Source organism: Gambusia affinis, linkage group LG14 (assembly GCF_019740435.1).
Source record: "Gambusia affinis linkage group LG14, SWU_Gaff_1.0, whole genome shotgun sequence".
In the NCBI taxonomy this organism is placed as follows: Eukaryota; Metazoa; Chordata; class Actinopteri; order Cyprinodontiformes; family Poeciliidae; genus Gambusia; species Gambusia affinis.
This window is the reverse complement of record NC_057881.1, coordinates 13,902,298-13,923,339: the sequence shown is the minus strand read 5'-3', so window position 1 is coordinate 13,923,339 and position 21,042 is coordinate 13,902,298. Positions and strand designations below refer to the sequence as shown.

General features: G+C 38.7%; 1 protein-coding gene across 9 annotated transcripts in view; it reads right to left on the bottom strand.

Annotated features, from left to right (window-relative positions):
• The window catches only part of runx1t1 (RUNX1 partner transcriptional co-repressor 1), a 102,032-nt gene that overhangs the window by 67,188 nt on the left and 13,802 nt on the right, over positions 1 to 21,042 (bottom strand). For 3 of the 9 annotated variants that reach the window (XM_044138518.1, XM_044138519.1, XM_044138520.1), the window contains exons 1-2: positions 8,310 to 8,409; positions 4,865 to 5,513 (exon numbers count right to left, since the gene is read on the bottom strand). In XM_044138518.1, the coding sequence (XP_043994453.1) occupies positions 4,865 to 4,892 (28 nt within the window). In that variant the 5' untranslated portion in view covers positions 4,893 to 5,513; positions 8,310 to 8,409. Of the gene's footprint in view, positions 1 to 4,864; positions 5,514 to 8,309; positions 8,410 to 8,505; positions 8,755 to 13,710; positions 13,838 to 14,757; positions 14,948 to 21,042 lie in introns of those variants that run through there. The other 6 variants (XM_044138517.1, XM_044138515.1, XM_044138514.1 and 3 more) reach the window with 5 other exon arrangements.

The window sequence follows — 21,042 nt, the reverse complement described above, 5'->3', positions numbered from 1 at the left end:
GTACTTAAATCACACGCAACCACGCACACACACACACACACATGCAATCACATCCAGTGGCTTATCTCCTGAAATAAGAAAAGGGGCTTGTCAGGATGGCACATTGTATAGGCGGGTGTTTGTGTGCAAATGCGTGTGTGAGTGTGAAAGGCAAGGTGCATTAGGGCGATTACAATATCAGCCGACTCCAGATGGAGGCAGGAAAATAAACAGTGGATGAGAGTGCAAGTGAGCTAAGAGACAGACATCGTGTGAGGGAGGCTAAGAGAGAGATTCTGGATGTGTGTATTGGTGTGTGTGTGTGTGTGTGTTCTGCTTGTGAATGATACAGTTAGAGAAAGTAAAGTTAATTAGCACCTCAGTTCCGGTCTATATCCAGTGAACAGAATGAGGAGTAGATGTGAGACAACACGCATGTTTATATGCTCCTGAACACATCAATCAGAGAGTATTTAACTCTCAGAGAGAGACGCAGGTAGCAGTGGAGCTAGAAGCCAAGAAGATCACCAACCAAAGTTATTAGCAAACGAAGCAGCTGCTTATGAGCCTAAGAAAACAATAAGAGCATTAATGCTACAGAAGTTAGATGGAAATGTAAATATGTTTATACTGATGCACAAGAATAAGATAAGATGGACTTAAAAGGAAACTGTGTTTTCTATATGTTAAGACATGTTTGCATTCTCTGAAACGGGACGTATTTTCGTTAAGTTTCTGTTTTGTTTTTTCTTTTTCCTTTTAGGGTTAAAATGTGTAACGCCTGAAACTTAAAACAGTACATTTCACTTGGTTCTGGTAGAAAGTACTTGTGGGTAAACAAGTTAATGCTTTACAAAGTAGCTTAGCTGTTTTTACGCTACCTTTCTACACTGTTCAATCACAAACTGTAGAAGTGAGAACAAGCTTTTTACAACAAAGTTTATATCAGGAATATTAATCAACTTTCCTCCAAATGCTGTGGGTTTAAAATCACTTTGCAGTGATAAAACATAATTTAAAAGTTATAATCCTGTTAGATAACTTACATTTTCTACTTAGTATAAACTTCTAAGCTCTCTAGATCAAAACTAGTTTTGACTCTGTAAGTCAAAAAATTCTGTTTTTACCGTTTAGTGGTAAAAACAAAATCTTCAATATTTCTAAGAATCCACACTTTCAATATACAAATAATATAAATTGAATGGTAGTCAGGCAACAAAAATTTGGTTATTGCGATAACATATCTCAACAAAACCAGATCAATTTAAATTACATTATTAATCAAAGACAACTTCTACTTTGAAGTTGTATATTATAATGCTAACATTAAATTTACGGTTTATGCTGAAAACAAGCTAGTTAAACACAATACAATTCTGATTTGGACCTAACACAGTCTTGGACCACAACTTTCTGTCATTGAAAGAGAGAGCAGAATTTTTGATAACAGGAAGGCTAACACTGTAGCGCTATAAGCTGCTTTTTTGTTTTCTCCTTTCGGCTTTTCAAGCTCTGTCATTGTGGTTTGGAAATGCAGGCAGCATTTTGGAACTCTCAGAGTTAGAAATAACATTATTTAGGGAAAATACGCAGCAGATACTGCTGTTTTAGTAATGGGTATCGGTTATACCAACTCCACAAATGCTACAGGTAGAGGCTAAAGAAAAAAAAAAACATCTTGTTTTTTGTTCTAAAATAGTAAAAACTTGTTTTTCAACAAATCTCCTCTCACACACAATGAGACTTTACCTCTGCTCCTTATATAAATAATTAATGACCTCTAATTGCAAGAAGGATTGAAAGAAATACTTCTATTCTATTATAGCTTATATTTATACTGTTAAAGAGAAGAGGCAGCTAAAATAGTGTCAGAAGGCTAAACTTTTACAAAAAAATGGAAACAAAAATATAGTTTGTTAATAAATCCCGTCCATGTCTCCACTGACTTCTTCTTTTTGCCATATAAGTCTCACGTAATCTGAAGTAAAAACCCGAACAAGCCTATTAAAATCAGCTGGTAGTTCTCGCTGTTGACACAGACAGAAAATAAGACCCCATAAAAGGACCAAATTACAGCTACAATAAAAGAAAGAGGGGAACGCACTCTCACAAACGTCACAGATACTGGTTTCACAAGCACTCTTACCTGCAACCCCTTTTTTTTTTTATACCACTGCTGCTCTTTCACGGGTGATGAAATTCAATAAGCAGAGAGGAGAACTGCCCTCTCACTGATAACCATCAATGGACTTATTGATCTACAATGGGACGGGGTGTGTATGGGAGCACGCGCCGTGATTACATCTATAATTCACTCTGGGACTTGGTAACAGACGGCTCTGAATAATAAGAACAGATCTATACATCTCGAAGGAGTGCAGAGAACAGTGGTTTTAGTATCCAGTTCAGCAGCTGACATTTGGCCCTCCAACAGCTCTCCCACGTCTAGCGGCTTTGATGCTTCTTCCGCTTCAGATGCTTTAATGCTATTACAATTTATGTCTTTGATTAATAATGTAATTTAAATTGATCTGGTTTTGTTGAGATATGCTATTGCTTACCTGCCAGGCTGGCATACAGACGACTAAGAGAATGATGTCATTTGCCCCAAAAAACAAACCTGAACTTAACAACACAGACCTGCTCTTGAAATCCCAGGCACAACCACAAACGAAGGGCTTCGTGTTTCTAAATGCTAGAATCTAAAACCAAATGTGAACACAAAAGATGATCACACAGGCAAGAAGGAGAGCGTGTGATGCAATCCCAGCTGATGGAGAAAAGCTCGCAGGCTTCAGGATCGACTGAGTCAACATCCCTTATTCACCATGCAGCAGACCTGGACCACATCCAAACGTCTGTATGTCACACTTAAAAGAAACGCTTTGTAATTACATCACAGTGCTGTAGCTTCAATGCGACTCTGTGCTGCAGGGAAAAATGTGTGCATGCGTGTGTCGGTGTGTGTGTTTTTGTTTTTTTTTCCCTATTTTCAAATAATAGTAATTCATTGTTTGTTTCTGTGATCTGAAAGGCTTGTTTGGATTCAGCGTAAACCGTTAGAAATCTATTAGCTGTGGTTAACATCAGAAAGCGCCAAACAAATAAGGGAAGGCGGAGGGAATGTGAATAATCAAAGCGAAAAAAATGTGTGTGGGGGCTTATATGTGTGTGTGTGTGTGTGGGGGGGGAGGTACTGTGTCATCTGCACAGCAGATTGAGTGAGAGTGCAGGCGATGGCACAGTCTTTTTCAGCATCGCTTGCTCGAACTGCCAGCCGGGGTTTGTGTTTGTCTTCGAGTGTGCGGCGAAGGCGAGAATAAAATGGCTTCCATCGTTCTTTTTGGCTGTCCGCATGTGTGTGAGCAGTGGTCTGATGCGTTTGACCCTGTAGCCTCGGAGTTGGAAGAGGAGGAGGAGGAGGAGGGACGAAGAAGGAGAACAGGTGTGAGGCAGGCTGGTGGCTGGGCAGATGGCTCCTGGAAGATGCTGCAGAGGCTGGACCACAGAGCAGCGTGGCTTTAACGCGAGCCTCTTTTCTAGGTGTAAGCATACTGGCTTTCGCACGTGCAATCACAACACTACTCATTTACTCTCCCGCATCATCACCGGCTCTGTTCACCTTTCATTTACTGCCTCGTTCTCTCTGTGTTTTGCGTGGAAGCACACGTTTCTCCACACACCGTGCTCACTTTCTTAACTTATCCAGACGTAGAAAATGACACCAGATTTCCGCAGTGAGTGGGGAGTCCTTGTCATAGAAAAATATGTAATTTTCCAAAACAAAGACATTTTTCTTTGCACATGTGGCCTAAAATTATAGATACATCAGCTACACGTAACCAGCAAATTAACACTTGAATAAATGTGTATTATTAAATACATTTGCTTAAAAATATCTTTTAACTCTATTGCATGATTAAAACAGTTAAGCATTTCCTGCTGACTTCTGGTCGCGCATTTAGAAAAAGAAAGAAAGAAAAAAAAAATCCCCACTTGTGTGGTTCTCCACCAGATATTTTTCTTCCTCTCAAATCTGAGTCGTGAGAAAGTGTCAGCTGTATCTGCAGCCGGTTGAGCCAGAGCCGCCTCACGCCCTGTAAACCCGCATGTCTGCGCTTTTCCCAGCCGGAGCAAAAAAGATTCCCACCGGAGGAAAAAATATAGAACGCCAGTCTTTAATTTCAACACTACGCCACTTCGTTAAAAAAAAAAAAAAAGTGAAAGAGAGGGTGAGATAGAGGCATAAAAAAAGAGAAGGAAGGAGCGCTTTTTATATGACAAGGCAACAGAAAAGTTCATATGGCTTATTGGAGAAGATGCGCTCCGAGGAAGAATAAGGAGAAAAGGGTTTGTTTGTTTGTTTTTTTTGCACATTTTAATCAGCTAAAATGTAATTATTTCTGGAGTGAAATTAATGCAAAATGATAGTAAAAAAACCAACAACAAATGTATATTTTCTGAAAAACTTTAGAAATAAAACCGATAAGTGCCAAATTGAATGCCTAGAAAGCTGCCAACATCAACACCAGTGTCACCATTTAAACAAACTGTAATTTATGGAAATCTAATTATCTCCGTTATATGAGTTATGCCTACTAGGTGCAGCCTTCTAACCGCAATAATCCTGTTTTTCCCAAATCATAATGAAATGTATCATGTGGCCAGAAACTCTTTGTTCTCACGAGCACCAAGTAAACCAGACGATAAAACACCAGTTTGTTTATAGGACATAACCGATGTAATCCGGACCAGAAAAAGCAAAGAGATTTGCTCAAAAGGTCATTGAACAAAAATAACGAATCCAAATTAAACATTCCATAAATACTTTGAGCTTGTTTTACGGTAATTTGCGAGCACCAGAATAGAAATAACGATCACTTACACTGAAAGGAGGCAGAAATTCCCACCATGCGGTACGGCGGTGTGTGCGGGATTAATAATTTCCAGTCTTTTTCACGCGGTGATCCGCCGCCTGTGTCGGGGACACGAAAACTACAGCGTCCGGCCAGCTCTCTGGGTCTCCTTCGGATTCCGTCCAGCGGGTCAGAAATGGAGTTGAAACTCCCTCAAACAGGCAGAAAACAAAAAGCGCTTCTCGCGAACAGGAGGGGTAAAAACGACAACTGGAGGGATAGTCAGGGTGGGAGAGCCGGGAGTCTTTTGGAGAGGTGAGGAGAAGATGCGAAGGGAAGATGCTGAAGACAGCCGTCTGCTTTCTTTGTGGTTTTTTTTTTCCTTGTTGTTTTCTTCCCGCTTTCTTTCAAACTCCCATAAGCCTCTGTGTCGGAATTCCAACCGAAAATAGCTGTTTTTGGGGATGAGAAACGAACCCTCGGTCTCAGCGCTCGGGTTTGTTGTATTCTGCGTCTCCCTCAGCGTGGGGAAGAGGAGTAGCGGCGCTCTGCCTCCAGTCGGCGGTGCGCAGCAGAGCCAGGTGGCGAGGGGCGGGACTGAAGAGCTGCTGAGGAGGAGGAAGAAAAAGAGGAGGAGGAGGAGGAGGAGGAGAGGCCAGCAGCCTGCTTCTGAGTGTCCTAAAACAGGTTGGAAAAAAAGCAGGGTCAGAGTAAGTCAACGTGTTTATCATGTGGACTACCTGAAGCTATGTTTTGATTTTAAGGGGGCGAGGACAAAACCTCTTAGTCGATTCAAGGCAATGTGTCAAAATGTGTGTATGGACTCATGCACACTATTTCACTCCGTTTTTAAACCATTGAGCTATTTGCATGCTAGCTTCAATAAGTCTCGTTAACTACTGCTGATGTAGCGGTCTGTAATTACAAAGTGAGAAAAATGTCTGAAATACATATTCATAATTTTTCACTTTGGAACCACGTTGCTTGCATTTTGTTAGGATTTTATTTGATGGACCACCACAAACTGGTGCATCATTGCAAAGATTGTTATTATCATTGTTGATAAAAACTCTGAAAGGTGGGGTGTGCATTTTTGTTGAGCTCCACTGCTCCACTGCCCAGGCTGTGCATCTCTCCAAATCCTCCAGAGTTACAAGGACCTTTTGACTGCTTTTCTGATTAATGCTCAGATTAAACTGCTGGCACATTTGTTAGGTTAGACAGTGTTTAATTTAAAAAAACCTGACTATTTATATTACATAATTACATAATTATAACCCCTTCATCATGTTCCAGTGATACGTCAATTAAATCCTGGCTTGCCCTTTGTTTTAAATCTGATCTTTAAAAACAAATGATTTGTTTTGAAGCTTAAATGAATAGAAATAAATAGTACCGTTAAAAAAAAAAAAAAGTTTTACATTTGGGCTTTTTTTTATTTTTTTCCACTAATGAATTTCTAGTGACCCTTGGATCCTTCTCTGGAGTACTTGCACACATCCCTGGTGTTATAGACCAGAACATACCAGCCAAATGCCTGAGTTCACTGCCATGTGTAAGAAAAAAAAATAAAAATAAAAGATTTGGACCACATGATGCATGTGTGCATTTCTCTCCGTCTCTCTCTCACACACACCCACACACGCACATCTTTCCCTGTGCTGAAACGGCCCAGGCAGGCAGGCTGGCCCGCTGTAACCCAAGGCAAACACTTTCTCCAGACCATCTGGAAGTCATCTCGCCCACAGAGCCAGTGAAAGCGCAGAGCAGAAGCTACGTTTACAACTCAGTGACAACAACCGGTCCTCTTGAACTGCATGGCTGAACAAGTTACACAACATATCAAACATTTCATTGTACTCAATTCACTTATACTGACTGGTTCATTGGCCATTAGATCAGAATGTTCTAAAAAAGTTAATTCCATCATAAACAAAGTTCTCTGAATAATAAAAGGAAATAAGGTAGTTTTGGGGGTTTTTTTCTCCTGTGTACAGTATGAAAGAAAAAAATTTAAAAATGATTTTTCAGTGCACCACTGATGTGGAGCACACTGTTCTCTCAGTGCAGTCTCTGTGGGGAATAGATGATGCCATTAATGGTAATTGTTTGCAATTGTGTCATGGTGCATTTCTTTCCATTTCATCCCTCTCCTTTCTTCATCCCTCCTTCGTCGTTTCAAAAAGCTCAACTTGTAGGTTACATTACGAGGCAGCATTGATCGATGTCGTCTCTAAATCTCGACCTGTACTTACATGTTCATGCCTGGCTCCTTTTGTCAATTGCTAACAAAAGGCAGTGCGCCACAGTGCCTTGCAAAAGTATTATCATTAATCCCCCCTTCAGATTTTTCACATTTGCCTGCTTTTCAACCACAAACTTTGACGTATTTTCTTTGGATTATATGTGATAGACTAACACAAACCAGTGCATAATTGTGAAACAGAAGGAAGCTAAGGCATGGATTTAAACATTTTGGCTTGCATATTCATTCCCAGGATTAATAATTTCACTGGAATCACAGTTGCAGGTCTTTTGGGGTATATCTCTCTATCAGCTTTGCACATCTAGAAACTGAAATTCTTCCCTTTAGAAAAGCTCTAGCTTTGTCAGGTCTCAAGGAAGAGTGCCCGGGAGCATACTTATGCCAAAATTCTCTATTGTTCAAGCTGAATTTAGGTTTAGGCTTTTTTAATATGATCTGAACCATTCCCTTGTAACTCAGGCTATAAGTCTAGGGCCTGATTTCTGTTGGATGGTGAACCTCCAGACCATTTTTCGCCAGTCTCTAACGAGTTTTCATATCGCTTCTTCTACCTTCACTTCAGCTCTGAGAGTCCCACTGTCCCGCTAAAGAGAAACATCCCCCCATCATGATGCTGCCACCACCACGTTTCACCATGGGAAAAGTGTATTTGGGATGTTTTGGTCTCATCTGACCACACTTTCATTCCCATCTTTGTTGCATTTCCGTACGTGCAGATGGGAATTATCTTGCACTTCTTTCAACAATTAAACAGAATTACTCTTCCAGTAAGGTCACATTTTTTTTTGGCGTTTAGGGTAATCATGTAAAAGGAGCTCACGTGTTTCAGATAATTTAAAATTTTTAGAGTCGTGCATCTTTTTCCACCCATTTCACATTAATGTTCTACTTTGTTTTGGCTAATCACAAAAATACCAATAGAATACATTGAAATTTGTGATTGTAATGTGACAAAATGAGAGCGGATGAGTGAATACAATCACAGGGTTTACCATGAGTGGAGTCAGAGGGACTACTGAATGACATGAGTGGGAAAGCAAACGAGACACAACCCAGGAAGTAATGCAGTGATTGGAGAAATATGTCACTCCTGAATTGGACACACGAGAGGCTGAAATAGGAGCAGAGACAATGTGGCCCACTCAAAGCAAGCGACCATATGTGGGAGGAGAAAGCGCTGTAACTGTGAGGATGCAGTCACTCCTCACCTATTTGTGTCCTCTGCTTCGCTCCCGGAGAGCAAGTCTCATGACAATCGCAGCGAAACATCTTGACAGCCGGAGGCACAGGGATAGGCGTTGAGGAAACCTGCAACGGGGAAAAAAAAAAAAAAAAAAAGAATAGGGCAATGATCTGTGTATGTGTGTGTCCTGTGATAATGGTGTGTGAGAGCAGGAAACACACAGTGCCTGTTTTTGCTGCAGGGTTCCTGGAAGTCAGCCTCCCAGTGCGATCGGTGGCTCTGACACTCGCGCATAAACACACACACAAACACACACGCACACCCATACAGGATACCTCGCCTCTGAAAGGGAAAAACATGCTGTGTCTGATACATGTGGACACAGACAAGCAGACTTCCTGCATTTTCCCACCTACTGGGCGGCCACCTGTAACACATTCACGGGAACATGTGCAAACACACACAAAAGACATGTATAAGTTGCAAGTTGACAGTAAACAAGTGCCACTCAAATCCCTGTAATTATCTGTCATTTAATCAGCATTGCTAGAGGCTTAGCAGCCCACCATCAACATCATCAGCACTGCTGCTGACAAAAGCTGGGGGGTTAAAAGAAAGAGAAACAATTAAACCAAACCTTACCCGGTGTTGAATGTCTCTGTGCTTTCTCACCTGTGTGGAACATGAGCAGGGAACGCTTAAGCTTGCCGACCATACACGCATAATGCAGCCAGGTAGTTATAAAAAGCAAAACAATGTTGTTTTGTGTAATTATTCAAAAAAAGAAAGAGAAACTACCACCATAAAAGACTTGACTTATATTTCTTGAATCAGACATAAAATGTGAAAACGTTTGATAATTCTGGAGGTTTTGCCATTGAAGCAACGTGGAGTTGGGGCTCGACACATTTTCTGCAACAGTAGTTTGCTCACTGCTATTCTCCCATAAGGCTTTGACTGGTGAAGAACCAAGGCAATAATTGTCTGCAGAGTCTCTCCCATCTCAGCTGTAAATCGTTCAGCGTAGTCAGAGTTGTGGGGAGTTTAAAGACAACATGGAGTGCAAAGACAACATAACAATTACAATAGCATAATTTGACAAAAAATGTTTAACTATATTAAATAACCATTGATTCTCACAACAATAAAACACGTTGACTCCCAATTAAGGTGGAAAATGCCCATTGAACTGCTCACATTTCTTTTTGTGCCAGCTTATTTTTGTTGACTGTCATTCTTCCTGCAGTTCTGCCTTGAACCAGACATCAATAAGGTTGAACGATCATAATTATCAGCTTTAGGGTAAATAGATGAACATATTATCTTACATCAATGGTAAGTCTTTTCAGCATAAAATTGTAAGAATACACTTTGATTATTTGAGCTGTGAGATTAAACAAACAACTGTTTAACTTCACAAAGTTAGAACATATGTGTTTTATATGTGTCTGTTTTATTTGAAAAATGTTGTGCATGAAGTAGCTACAGATAAAATAAATTTAGCAGTGAATAAGGCATTGTCTTCCCTACAACAACAATAACTGGAGTACCGCATGTGTGGAACTGAAGACCTTTACTTCAGAGGATTCTTGAATGGGTAAATTCCTCAGGACATTGAATTGGTCAGAAAACTCATTATCAAGAAAAAAAAAAAAATAAATAAAAAAACTGAGGGGGCACCAGAGAGCAGATTCTTTTTATCAGAGTCACATCCAAGGTGACATCAGTTTTCGGAGATTCTCCCAAGTGATTTAGAGAGAAAAATCCTCATGAATCTGTAGTAGAAAAGAAAGAAAAACAGCATTGATCCAGACAATCAGAGTCACTCTGTCAAGGAAAAAAAAAACCTTGGCTTTCATTGAATGCCCTCACAGGGTTAATTAGTTTTATTGAACAGGTCTGGGATTGTGTTAACACCTTAAAAAATTTGGATCAGAAATCTTTGGGATATATATATATATATATATATATATATATATATATATATATAATTTTTTTTAACCTTTCCTTCAAATAATGTTTTGAACAAAATGTGGTAACATTTCCAGTTGTAAAAGAATTACATATTTACATATAAAATCTTGCTATACCAAAAGACAATTTCACTTAATTTCTAAACATTTGAAAGTAAGATCGACCTTTTTCTCCCACAGCAACTTTCTAAATAGAAAGGGTTAGTAGAGAGAATGTGGAGAAAAAGCCTGAGATGCATAATGGGATAGCAGCTGCAGTGCAGCATCATATACAGGCACAGGGTCTGGAGAGGTATCTTATTCACTGAGGTATTACAGAATTCAGCCCACACTCTGGCTTGTTGCAAAGGAGAGGTAAGTGGGCGAAAACTGACAGCCTCACCTTATTCCTGGAGAATAAAAATGAGAGTTTCCAACTTGCACAGAGTGCAGTGCAAGCATCTTGACAGCATACAGTGACTTTAAAATCACAATGCAGAAAATAATGCCTCACAATAGCAAGTTATGGTGCCCAGAACTCCATGTGAGATATACAGCATTCGCCCCTCATTTAGACTGAACACGTGTTCTTTGTGTTTTTGTGGTTTGTTTGTCAATTCAGCACCTTTTGGGGTGCAGGACAAAAAAGCAAATGTTGACGTGCAAGTGGAAGAAATTCCAAGTAATTGTTATTGTTGTCTTTTTTTTTTTGCTAGCCAGTCTGACAGAAAATGTTTTTATAGTGTACAGCATCTGAAGGTTGATCCCAGATTATAAATTTATTTGCCAACATGTAGACATATTTTGAAGCTTTCTTCCTAGTCTGTTGGCCCTTTTAGTATGAACATCTAAAAGGGGCAATGTAGATAAAACAATTATATAATTCCTGTCATAAATAATAAAAATAATATCTTAACTAATATTACTCTGACCATTTAATGCTCACTTTTCCATTTATTATCATCACATACTTCTATTGTTATGTACTAGATTGCTATGCATACCCTTAAATTTTAAGGCTGCATGGATTTCAACTGATAAATGAACTAATCATCGCATTTATAGTTCTGAGCTTTATAATGAAATATTTTTGCAGTAGCTTTTGATAAACATAACTCCAATCTAAAAGGTTTTATGCAAATTGTTTATGATGAAGTTTTGTTCCACGTTCCTTGGCAATACCTTATTTATTTGTGTTCATTAAAGTGGTAAATACAAATTAAAACAAAAGTTTATAATAGTGGGAAGTTTTTTTTGCAGCCTAAACGTATGACCACGATGAGAGCAATAAAGAAGATTAAAACAGATTTATGTATGACTGAATAATATTTGCATGTTCCTCCGAAGCTGATGGAGGTGGGGTTCAGTACTTCGTTATAAACATGTTATATGTGCCTGTTTTGACAGTTGTTTGTAGACAGGTTTGTTCAGGGGTGGAAAGAGTGGGGTAGTTGCAGTCTTAAACAGGTAGCAATTCAGGACTTAAGGGAAGATCAAAGAAAGACTCAGGAAGGAATTAAATACCACAAAATGCACAAGATAAATTTAGGATGGTTTTAGAAATAAAAAAATAAAAAAAGAAACTGGAGTAAGACGTGGTCTAATGATTTAACTGGAATCAGGTGGATTTGCAACTCCGTATCTGAAAAAAAAAAAAATGTAAAAATTGAACTCATTCTAAAATTAACAGTGGCAAACAATTTTTATTCTGCCGATACCTAAAACCCAATAAAAGCGTCCCGCTATCATGACCACTGACCCCAACGCTGCCATATGTACGCACACGAAGCAGCTTCCAGTTCTAGCAGCTATATTTTTATTATTTAACTAAAGCAGCACTCTGAACACAGTTGCTCCCAAACAAATCAGCAAAATTCCTTCTGATTTAGACAAATGTCAACACTGCAAAGCAGCGCAAGTAAGAAGCTGTGAATTGTTTTACAGTGAACTCTACGTGAAGAGAAGTCTTGGGAACAGGAAGTCATTTTAAAGTGACAGAATACAGATTCTAGTTAACTGACTGCAGGACAAAAAATCAGCAAAAAAAATGTTTTTTCTTAGTATAGATCCTCTGTTGGAACAGAATCCACTCTGTTCATTTGGAATGAACTGTTAATAATCCATTCATGTGTTCCAAAAACTTTCATTGTGACTGAGAGATTAAGGCGGCCTCCTTTGGTTTACTCTTTTTTTTTTTGCTAATTAAACAGCTCAGAGTATGAAAGACTTTTCGGCTACACAAAGTCTTCTCTGTATGGAGATTTATTTCCTCTAACCTCCTGAGCCAAATCGTACCCACGTTTGTGAGCCGGCTTCCTCCTTTCTAGGTGCTCGCCATAAAATTTCAATTTCATTCAAATTCCAGAGCTCCAACCCTGAACCAGTGAAGAAGAAACCTCCTCTTGACTGTAATCAAAATTTACTGATGGCCTGATCAAAGAGTGTACTGAAATTTATCCTATTAATTAGTTTAAAGCTGAAGGTTATCAGATGAAGCGGCAGCATTACTACACAGTAAACAACTCTGACAGGCGACTGCAGATAGAACATTCAGATTGACTTAAGTTTTTTACAGCAGAAAATGTCTTTGTAGCACAGATTTTAGTCAGTAACCAGAAAATAAACTGACTTCAAATGAGAAGTATGTGGCTGCCAAACGACCGTGACTTCTTATTGGGATGTCCAAGAAACAATAAGCTGAACAATTGGAAACATTTTGTTAAAGCAGCTGAACAATACCTTCAGGACAGTAGGAGTTCAAAAATAGTTGAATAGTTTGGATATATCAGGCTGCACAGTGGTGCAGTTGGTAGCACTGTTGCCTTGCAGCAGAAGGTCCTGGGTTTGATTCCCAGCCTGGGGTCTTTCTGCACGGAGTTTGCATGTTCTGCCTGTGCATGCCTGGGTTCTCCCACAGTCCAAAAACATGGCTGTTAGGTAAATTGGTGTCTCTAAATTCTCCATAGATGGGAGTGTGTGTGTGTGTGTGTGTGTGTGTGTGTGTGTGCATGGTTGTTTGTCATGTCTGTCTCTGCCACAGACTGCCAACCTGTCCAGGGTGACCCCGCCTCTCGCCCGGAACGTTAGCTTGAGATAGGCACCAGCACCTCCCGACCCCACTAGAGTCAAGGGTGTTAGAAAATGGATGGATGGAGTTTGGCAAATGTCCAAATAGTTGGACATATATAGGTATATAGGTAATGCATTCATTTTTATCTGTGGAACCAGGATTGAGAAGTATACCCGATGTACACCCAACATAAAGTGCGTAGCCGTATGTGCAAACTTCTGGCTTTCAGTAACTTTCACTGTATATACAGTCACTGCCAAGCATTGCTGTGATTGGCGGTGATGCCCCTGGTCCCATCCATCATCATCACCCAGCCTGCTATACCTCACTTGCAGGCCTTACTTCCGACTTCCCCCGAATCATCAGCCAGATGGCCCTCGCCAATGTTCGCTCGCATTACACACCTGATATGAAGCTATCCGTCATCTGATAATGACCAAGCTGTGGCGGTCCCCCAGCTGGGGCCTCTGCTGAAGCACTGGGCACTGGCGGGTATCATGGATAGGTGGTTGTGGGGCGGCGCACAGCCTGACTGCCCCTCTGATGGATTAGTGCCAGGTAGTGTGGACGGGGAGGGGGTGTGAGGGTGCAGAGGGGCGTCCCCTAATAGGATTCACAATCGCCCAGTGGAGCATGGAACAGGTGTGAATCACAGAGACTAGGAAAAGAGAGGTGTGCATCTACTGAATTCAGCAAAAAATGAAACTCTTAAAATTTTGTCACTTTGGGCCTTAGTTTATAAAATAGACTTTTTAAACATTTGTCACACTACAAACAAAACCTTGAACTCATTTTGACGACCAGTAGTCTGAATTCTGACTTTTGTATTTAATCTCAGAATTGTGACTTTTTTTTTAAAGGATCCGAATTGTTTAATTTTTTTTATTCACCATCAGAAAAAAAAAATCTAGTCTTAAAACTCAAATTTACCAAATTTGGCTTTCAGTGTGGATAAAATGTAAGTCTGCAAATCCTACAGCAAGGAGGAAATGGTTAGGTCGTTATTTTTATTTGCCATCACGTGGTTGACAAAATGTTGCACACAGATTAATCTCAGAATTCTAATTCTGTGTCAAAGTCGCCAATTCCTTTCCGTATGAAAAATTATATTTTACAAGTGTGAATGAAACAAAGAATTTTTTTTTACCCAAATGATTGTCATCTACACTTTTAAATAAAATCAGCTGTGATGTAAATGTTGACTTATTAAGCAGTTCGATGGACTACTTTACTTGTTAACAATATCTTGCTGTCACAGTGATTGACAACAGAAAAATGTCTTAATAGCTTATGTTGAGCCTTATTTAGCAGCGTTTCTGACTTTCCACATGTCGCTGCACAGTGAGGGAAACCGGCATAACAGATACATGTGCTCGTGCGCGCTTACAAACATGCAGTAAAACGACAGCTCACACACACACACACACACACACAGAAAGACACACACTTACTTATCGGCAGTTCTCGTTAGTAAAGTTGGCGTGTTCGAGCTGCACGGCGGCCCCTGCAGCAGTCTTTGAGAGTTGGAGGAACCATTTGTCAGTGGAAAACAATTAGTGGGGAATGATCCGTCCCATTGGTTTTAATGAGTACAGTCAGGTCACTCCACTCACAGCAGCATCACGAATAGGTCATCAAAGGCTGAAAACAACACACATCCATGTCAAACTCACACAAGTGTAGAAAAAAAACACCACGTACTATACACTTCCATTTTTTTGTCTTTTTACTGCTTCAAATGGCTATTATGTGCATATTTATGCACATGTCCACAAAAAGAGTTTCAACCACATAGAGACACCTGCTACTATTTCTCATTCCTTTCAAATAATTCATCCCCATCTTCTTACATCAGTGAAGGCATTGAGAAGTCATCATGGTAAGTGGAGTATTATGAATAGAAGGTTTCTGTATAAAATATATGGCCTTGGGCTGTAATCATGGTGTAATAGTTGAGTACACTACAGTCGCATAAGTGGAAGCCTCAGTGCACATGTTTTATGTACTTGTGTCACGATGGCTACCTTGGTGTAGAACGTTGCATTACATTCAGTATGTTTGATTTTCTTTGTCACTTACAGCAGTGGTCCCCAGTCCCCAGTCCCCGGGCCGCGGACCAATTGGCACCGGGCCGCACAAGAAAAAAATAAATATTTCCGTTTTATGTGTTATAAGAACCAATTCCACACATGAACATCTCGGTTCCAGGAGAAAATCCAGTAAAATCCCCAATATACCATATGTGGATTTAGAATAAACAAACACGGATGATGATGTAGAAGCAGCAGTGATAGTTTGTGGATTAATTTTAAGCGATAAAAGACGTAACACAAAGAAAAGGCGTTTGATAAAAGACGGCGAAGCAGCCGCTCTATTTGCCGCACTATGATCTGGAGGCAAGTTATGTTTTTCTTTTTTCTTTTTTTTGTAGTTAACAGTTTTAACTGAATAAAAAAAAAACACATATAATAAACATATACAATAATGACCTTTACATATATTTATAGTAACAAACATTTCCACACATCACCTCCGATGTCCGCCAGACTTTCGGCAGCGCCATGTCAACTGTTTGGGATTCCCCTTCGTTCTTACGTCACCGCGCTTTCTGTTTGGCTACTTGTCACACCACACACTGCAGAACGTTGTAAGATTGTCGTAAAGGAAAAATCGGGGCAATAAATAAATAAATAAATAAAAGGCATGCAGTAGTCTTAACTGACGGTCTCCCGCCGCCCCCGGGCCACAGAAAAGTAAGGAAAAGAAAATGTAATAGTTGCTTTTTTGGAAACTAAAAGACCTTCACCCATTACCCATATTAAGGTAACAATGGCTTAAAAAGTACAGCTGGCATGCTACTAACAGGAAGTCTATTAAAAAGCTGACCGCAGGCTCTAACCGGGCAGATTGTGTGGCTGATCAAGAAAGATTACTAAAAGTAGTAGTCTGTAAAAAAGCAGAACTTTTACAATGTAAAACGTGGAATATATTTTTCTCAATGAGAACATTTATTTTAAAATTACTTCTAAATTTGTTGGGTTTTTTTTTTTTTTTTTGGTTGAATCGTTCACCACTCCATATATTTAGGCAAAACAGAAAATCCCTATTAAATGGTGCTGCCTTTAAAATTCATCTTGCTACTCATGTCTGAAGTAAATTTTAAGCCCTGGTTTTATAAATATGTTTAGATGAAAGAGGAAAAAACATATATGTTGCACATGACCATAAGTTGCAAGACAAGCTAGCTCAGTGGAGCAAATAAAATAGATATATTGTTTTATTTTATTTTTAGTTTTGGAATGTTATTTTCCACATCAGATCAGCTAAAAAGGTTCATTAGTGGCAAAAGAAGACTCATACAAAAATCTAAATCTGATTATCCCTTGATTTTAAATAGCTGTCAACATACTCTGCCTCAGGACTGCCTCTATATTTAGATCAATTAAGATCAATTACTAACCCTGAAGCACATAAAAGCAGGCAGGGTCGTTTTAATTAAACATGGCATACAGTAGAAGTATAATACAAGCTATCCTCATGCTACTTGTCATGTCTGCTGAGTTATAATTTTAGTAATTTTATTTGGTTTGGATTAGAATAGTGTTTTGCAAACTTTTTTAATAGCAAGTATCACTGGTAGATTTTTAGAGCTATTACCACACACAAAGATTTTACAAACTGAGGCATATAATTGGAGTATTTTTTTTTTATGTTGTCATGACTTCTAAAAATAAAAACAATACAAGAAAAACAAAAGACAATTAACAAAAAGGCCCTGTGAAGTTTTAATTGCAAGTGGTAAAATCAGACATTTCTCAACAACTTCAACATCCAATCTGTTTCCCTTTTACACAGAAAAAAACCAGCTATTGTTGTAATAAATTAAGTCTTTTGATAAGTTTCTGATTAGGCAAACATTTGCTTAAGTAAATAATATTTTTGTGTATCGGGGCTTATGAGATCTATTTCATAGTTACTTGTTTTTATTTAACTTACATATAAAATAAGGCATTTCTTCCCAGGACCACAAAAGATCACACCAGTGGTACTTGTAACTCAGATTTGAAACCAGGGGATTAGATGATATGCAGCATAATAAGATTGTATTTATCTGCATAATTCAATACTGACTAGTTAGTCCAATACAACTGCATAGTAGTATTAAATCTGTCATTTTGTGCAACAAAAACTTCATATTTCTGTGTCATGTTAAAGAATCCCACCTCTCGCCCGGAACGTTAGCTGGAGATAAGGACCAGCACCCCCACAGAGCCCACTAGGGACAAGGGTGTTAGAAAACGGATGGATGGATGGATGGATGTTAAAGAATTTCTTACCAAAGATAAAACGTTAACACTTCTACTTTAATCTCTTTCTTTTGTCAGTTGCATGACCTCTTGTACCCTAAAGTTACAAGTATCAAATCAAGCAATGAAGTTTGATTTTGCACCATGTAAACATAAAAAAAGTAAAGTATCAGCACATTACATCACACTCCATGTAATTAAAAAAAGATCAAATTCTTCTTTGTAAATTACAGTTGGCTCTCCAGCGGTTCTTCAGACCATTTCAAAATGTAAAGTGGTGATATAGCAGGTAACGGGAGCCTCCTTGTCAGTATGTAATAGTTTTGGTCTGAGTAAAAGAAAATGGAAAGTGATGAGGCCCAAAAAAATAGAGACCACCAATGAAAATATACAAAGGTTCAAAGAGTGTTTGCACAAAAAAAAAAATAATAATAAAATAAAAAGGGAAAATGTCCAACAACATCACCACGTCAATGTCTTTAATGGGTACATTAAAGGAGGGACCACTGCAAAGAACCCACATGGCGTAAATGTAGACTCTATGTCCCCCTCACTCCATCCCAGTCTGATTCCAGTGAAAAAGAATTCTGCAATGGTTTGTGAAAAACACTGACAAGTAAAAATGGGCTGCTGATGGGAGCTAGGCTGCTCCCCAGAAGCCCTATCCTGTTATTGGTATGAAACCATAAACCAAATTTTAACTGAGGTTTAGTTAAACAGTAAGCAGGATGATTTTTAGTTAAACAGTAAGCAGGATGATTTTTATGAACAGGAAAAGCCTCACAAACGATGCGAGAATTAATTAATCAAAGTTCCTGTATTAGATTTACTGCAGTGTGTAGTTTATTTATTCTTTGCAGCACAGTGTGGAAAAGCTGACAAACTTTTCCAGCCAAGGTAAACCTGGATTTGACTGCAGGAACATTGTCAAGCTTTTAAAATTTATGATGCTTCTTCCTTTAACTTTGGCAGAAACAAAGCATTGATTCAGCTACAGTACAGATGGACGCTATCTACGACTTCAAACTAAAGTTTCAGTAAGTTCTCCACAGTGACTCATCATCTTTCAGTGTTGCCTTTATTCTACTACTAGACATTTTGAATTATGACTTATTATATAAAATGGGTTTGTTGATAAATCCCACATCAAAATGCTCTGATATGTTATCATTAACAAGAAGAATCTGCATTGTTTTGTCTGACTTTAGCTAGCAGACAGTAGAATTTATATCAGAAATACTATCACCGGCCTCCTACCATAACACATAAATTTGGAATTAAATTTAATAAATAACAGCAAGTAACCCCTTTAACATTTTTCCCTAGTTGTCGTGTTTCAGCCATAAATTTTCATGTATATTATTGAGAATTGGTGTGATATACAAATACAAAGAAACACACAAGCAGAAATTTGACAGACATCTGTACTTGAGAGCATTTACTCTAATAACTAAATCCCAGTGGATCAGTTTCTTCAATTAAATAGTTCCTTATTAAAAATATTCCACATGTTCATTTAATTGCAGTATAAATCCATATGTCCTGTGAAGGTCTCAGAGGTTTGTTAAGAGATTAATGAACAAACAGGAATAAAGTAAACGAGTTCAAATCAAAGTTAGTTTATAAAACAATATCAAAAAACAATACTGACCTCTAAAGTGACTCGTGAATTACCTGTTGCTCACAGCCTCCTAAAAATATGGGCAAAGCATCTATTTCAGACAGTAAGAATGCTATAACCACCGGAAGGCTGCAACAGATCTGACTGCATTCTACCTTCACATAATCTCTTGCAAAAGCCACCAGACTGCCAAGCCACAGTCTGCTTTATTGTGCATGACTGCTACAATAAAGCAGTCATGCACATTTTGATGCTCTTACCTTTTTTAGTTTTCAGCAGGAAATTTACAGCATTTATATCTGCTGCGTTTATTCGTTTTCAAGACGAAAGCAGACTCGTACGGCAAATGTCTAGTCATCTTTTTTTCCTCTTCTGCCAAAAATCTTTCTTTAATAGAAATGCTTGACATGACATTTTGAAACCCATCACAGAAAATAATAACCGAAGCTGAGAAAAACATGCACCAACTACGTCTGTGTTCTGTTGTTTTGCAGGAAATTTCTTTTCCTCTTATTTTAAATGCTACAGACGAAACCTAGACCTTACAATAAATGTCATTCCTCTGACAAACAACTGACAGTTAAATGTTAAAATCAGTTTCTTCAGTGAAACCCAATTGCTGATCTTCTTTATTCTTTTTTGCCTTTTCTGCTCAAAAAAGCTCACAATGTATATCAGCGGCTGAAATTATATGTCAGAGCAATCGGAACCACATAATTAGAATAGTGACAGAGGGACTTTATGCTGATAATGTGCCACAGTAATTAACGGGAAATATCATGACCTGAGTGCCGTCGGCATTTGGGGGAAAAAAAAAAGTCATTAAAGTAAGAGATTATACGGAAAAAAATGAAAGGCTATAGAAAGGAAGAAAGAGCAGAGTCAGTCAGCTGAGGTGAGATGGGTTGCTGACGAGAAGAACTAATTTATATGTTTTAGTTCAAAGGTTTTTGGTCATCCTTCAAATATTTCTCATGATTCTCTGCTCGTCTGAGTTCTGTGTTTTAGTCCCTCTGCTGAGTCTCTGCAGCAACAATTACCTGCAAGGGCGGGAATTTATCTGCTAACCATTCACTAATCAATCGCAGTATATGAAGACCAGCAGTGCTCCCACTCAGTGCCACATGATCCATCTTGGTTTTGGTATTTCAGCCCTTGTATTTGCAATGCTTTTTCTGAATCTAAGTAGATTACATTTTGTTTCATTGTGATGTACACTAACTACTTAAGAGTCACTGTGGATCAGTAAAGCAGTATTTGTCTGGAAATAGGAAGGTTGTTCGGTTAGATATTTTCCGTCTATTCATTTATGACCTGAAAATCGCTTTGGATTGCCTTGAGTTTGAATGGTTCAATATAAATAAATTTGCTTTTGATCCCACCTTTTCTCGTAATATTCACATAAGCGTTCATTTGCTTGCCTTCTGTTTTAGCTTAAATCTGTATGGCTAATTTTAGAAGTTAGCTCATGGGGGATCACATTTCGGTAAGAAAAAATATAAGAGGAAGTAGAATCACAGTTTTTTTCACAAATTGACTGTAGCAGTGCAATAAGGTAAGCTCTATGCTACTCTGTGTGGTTTTTGTGAATTTAGCACAGGTTTGAAGTTAATTTGCTAGTTTAAATGCTAAAACTAGCCTGAAAAGCAAAACTTGATGAGTAGACCGCTGAGCAAGAATGAATGTTTTTGTGTCTTCTTCTTATAATATGCAAAGACACGGTACAAGTGCCCTCGAATAGGACCTGCCTGTATCTGGAGACTGGCTGTCTCTAACAAAAGGGAGAGGGGAAAAGACTAAGACAAAGA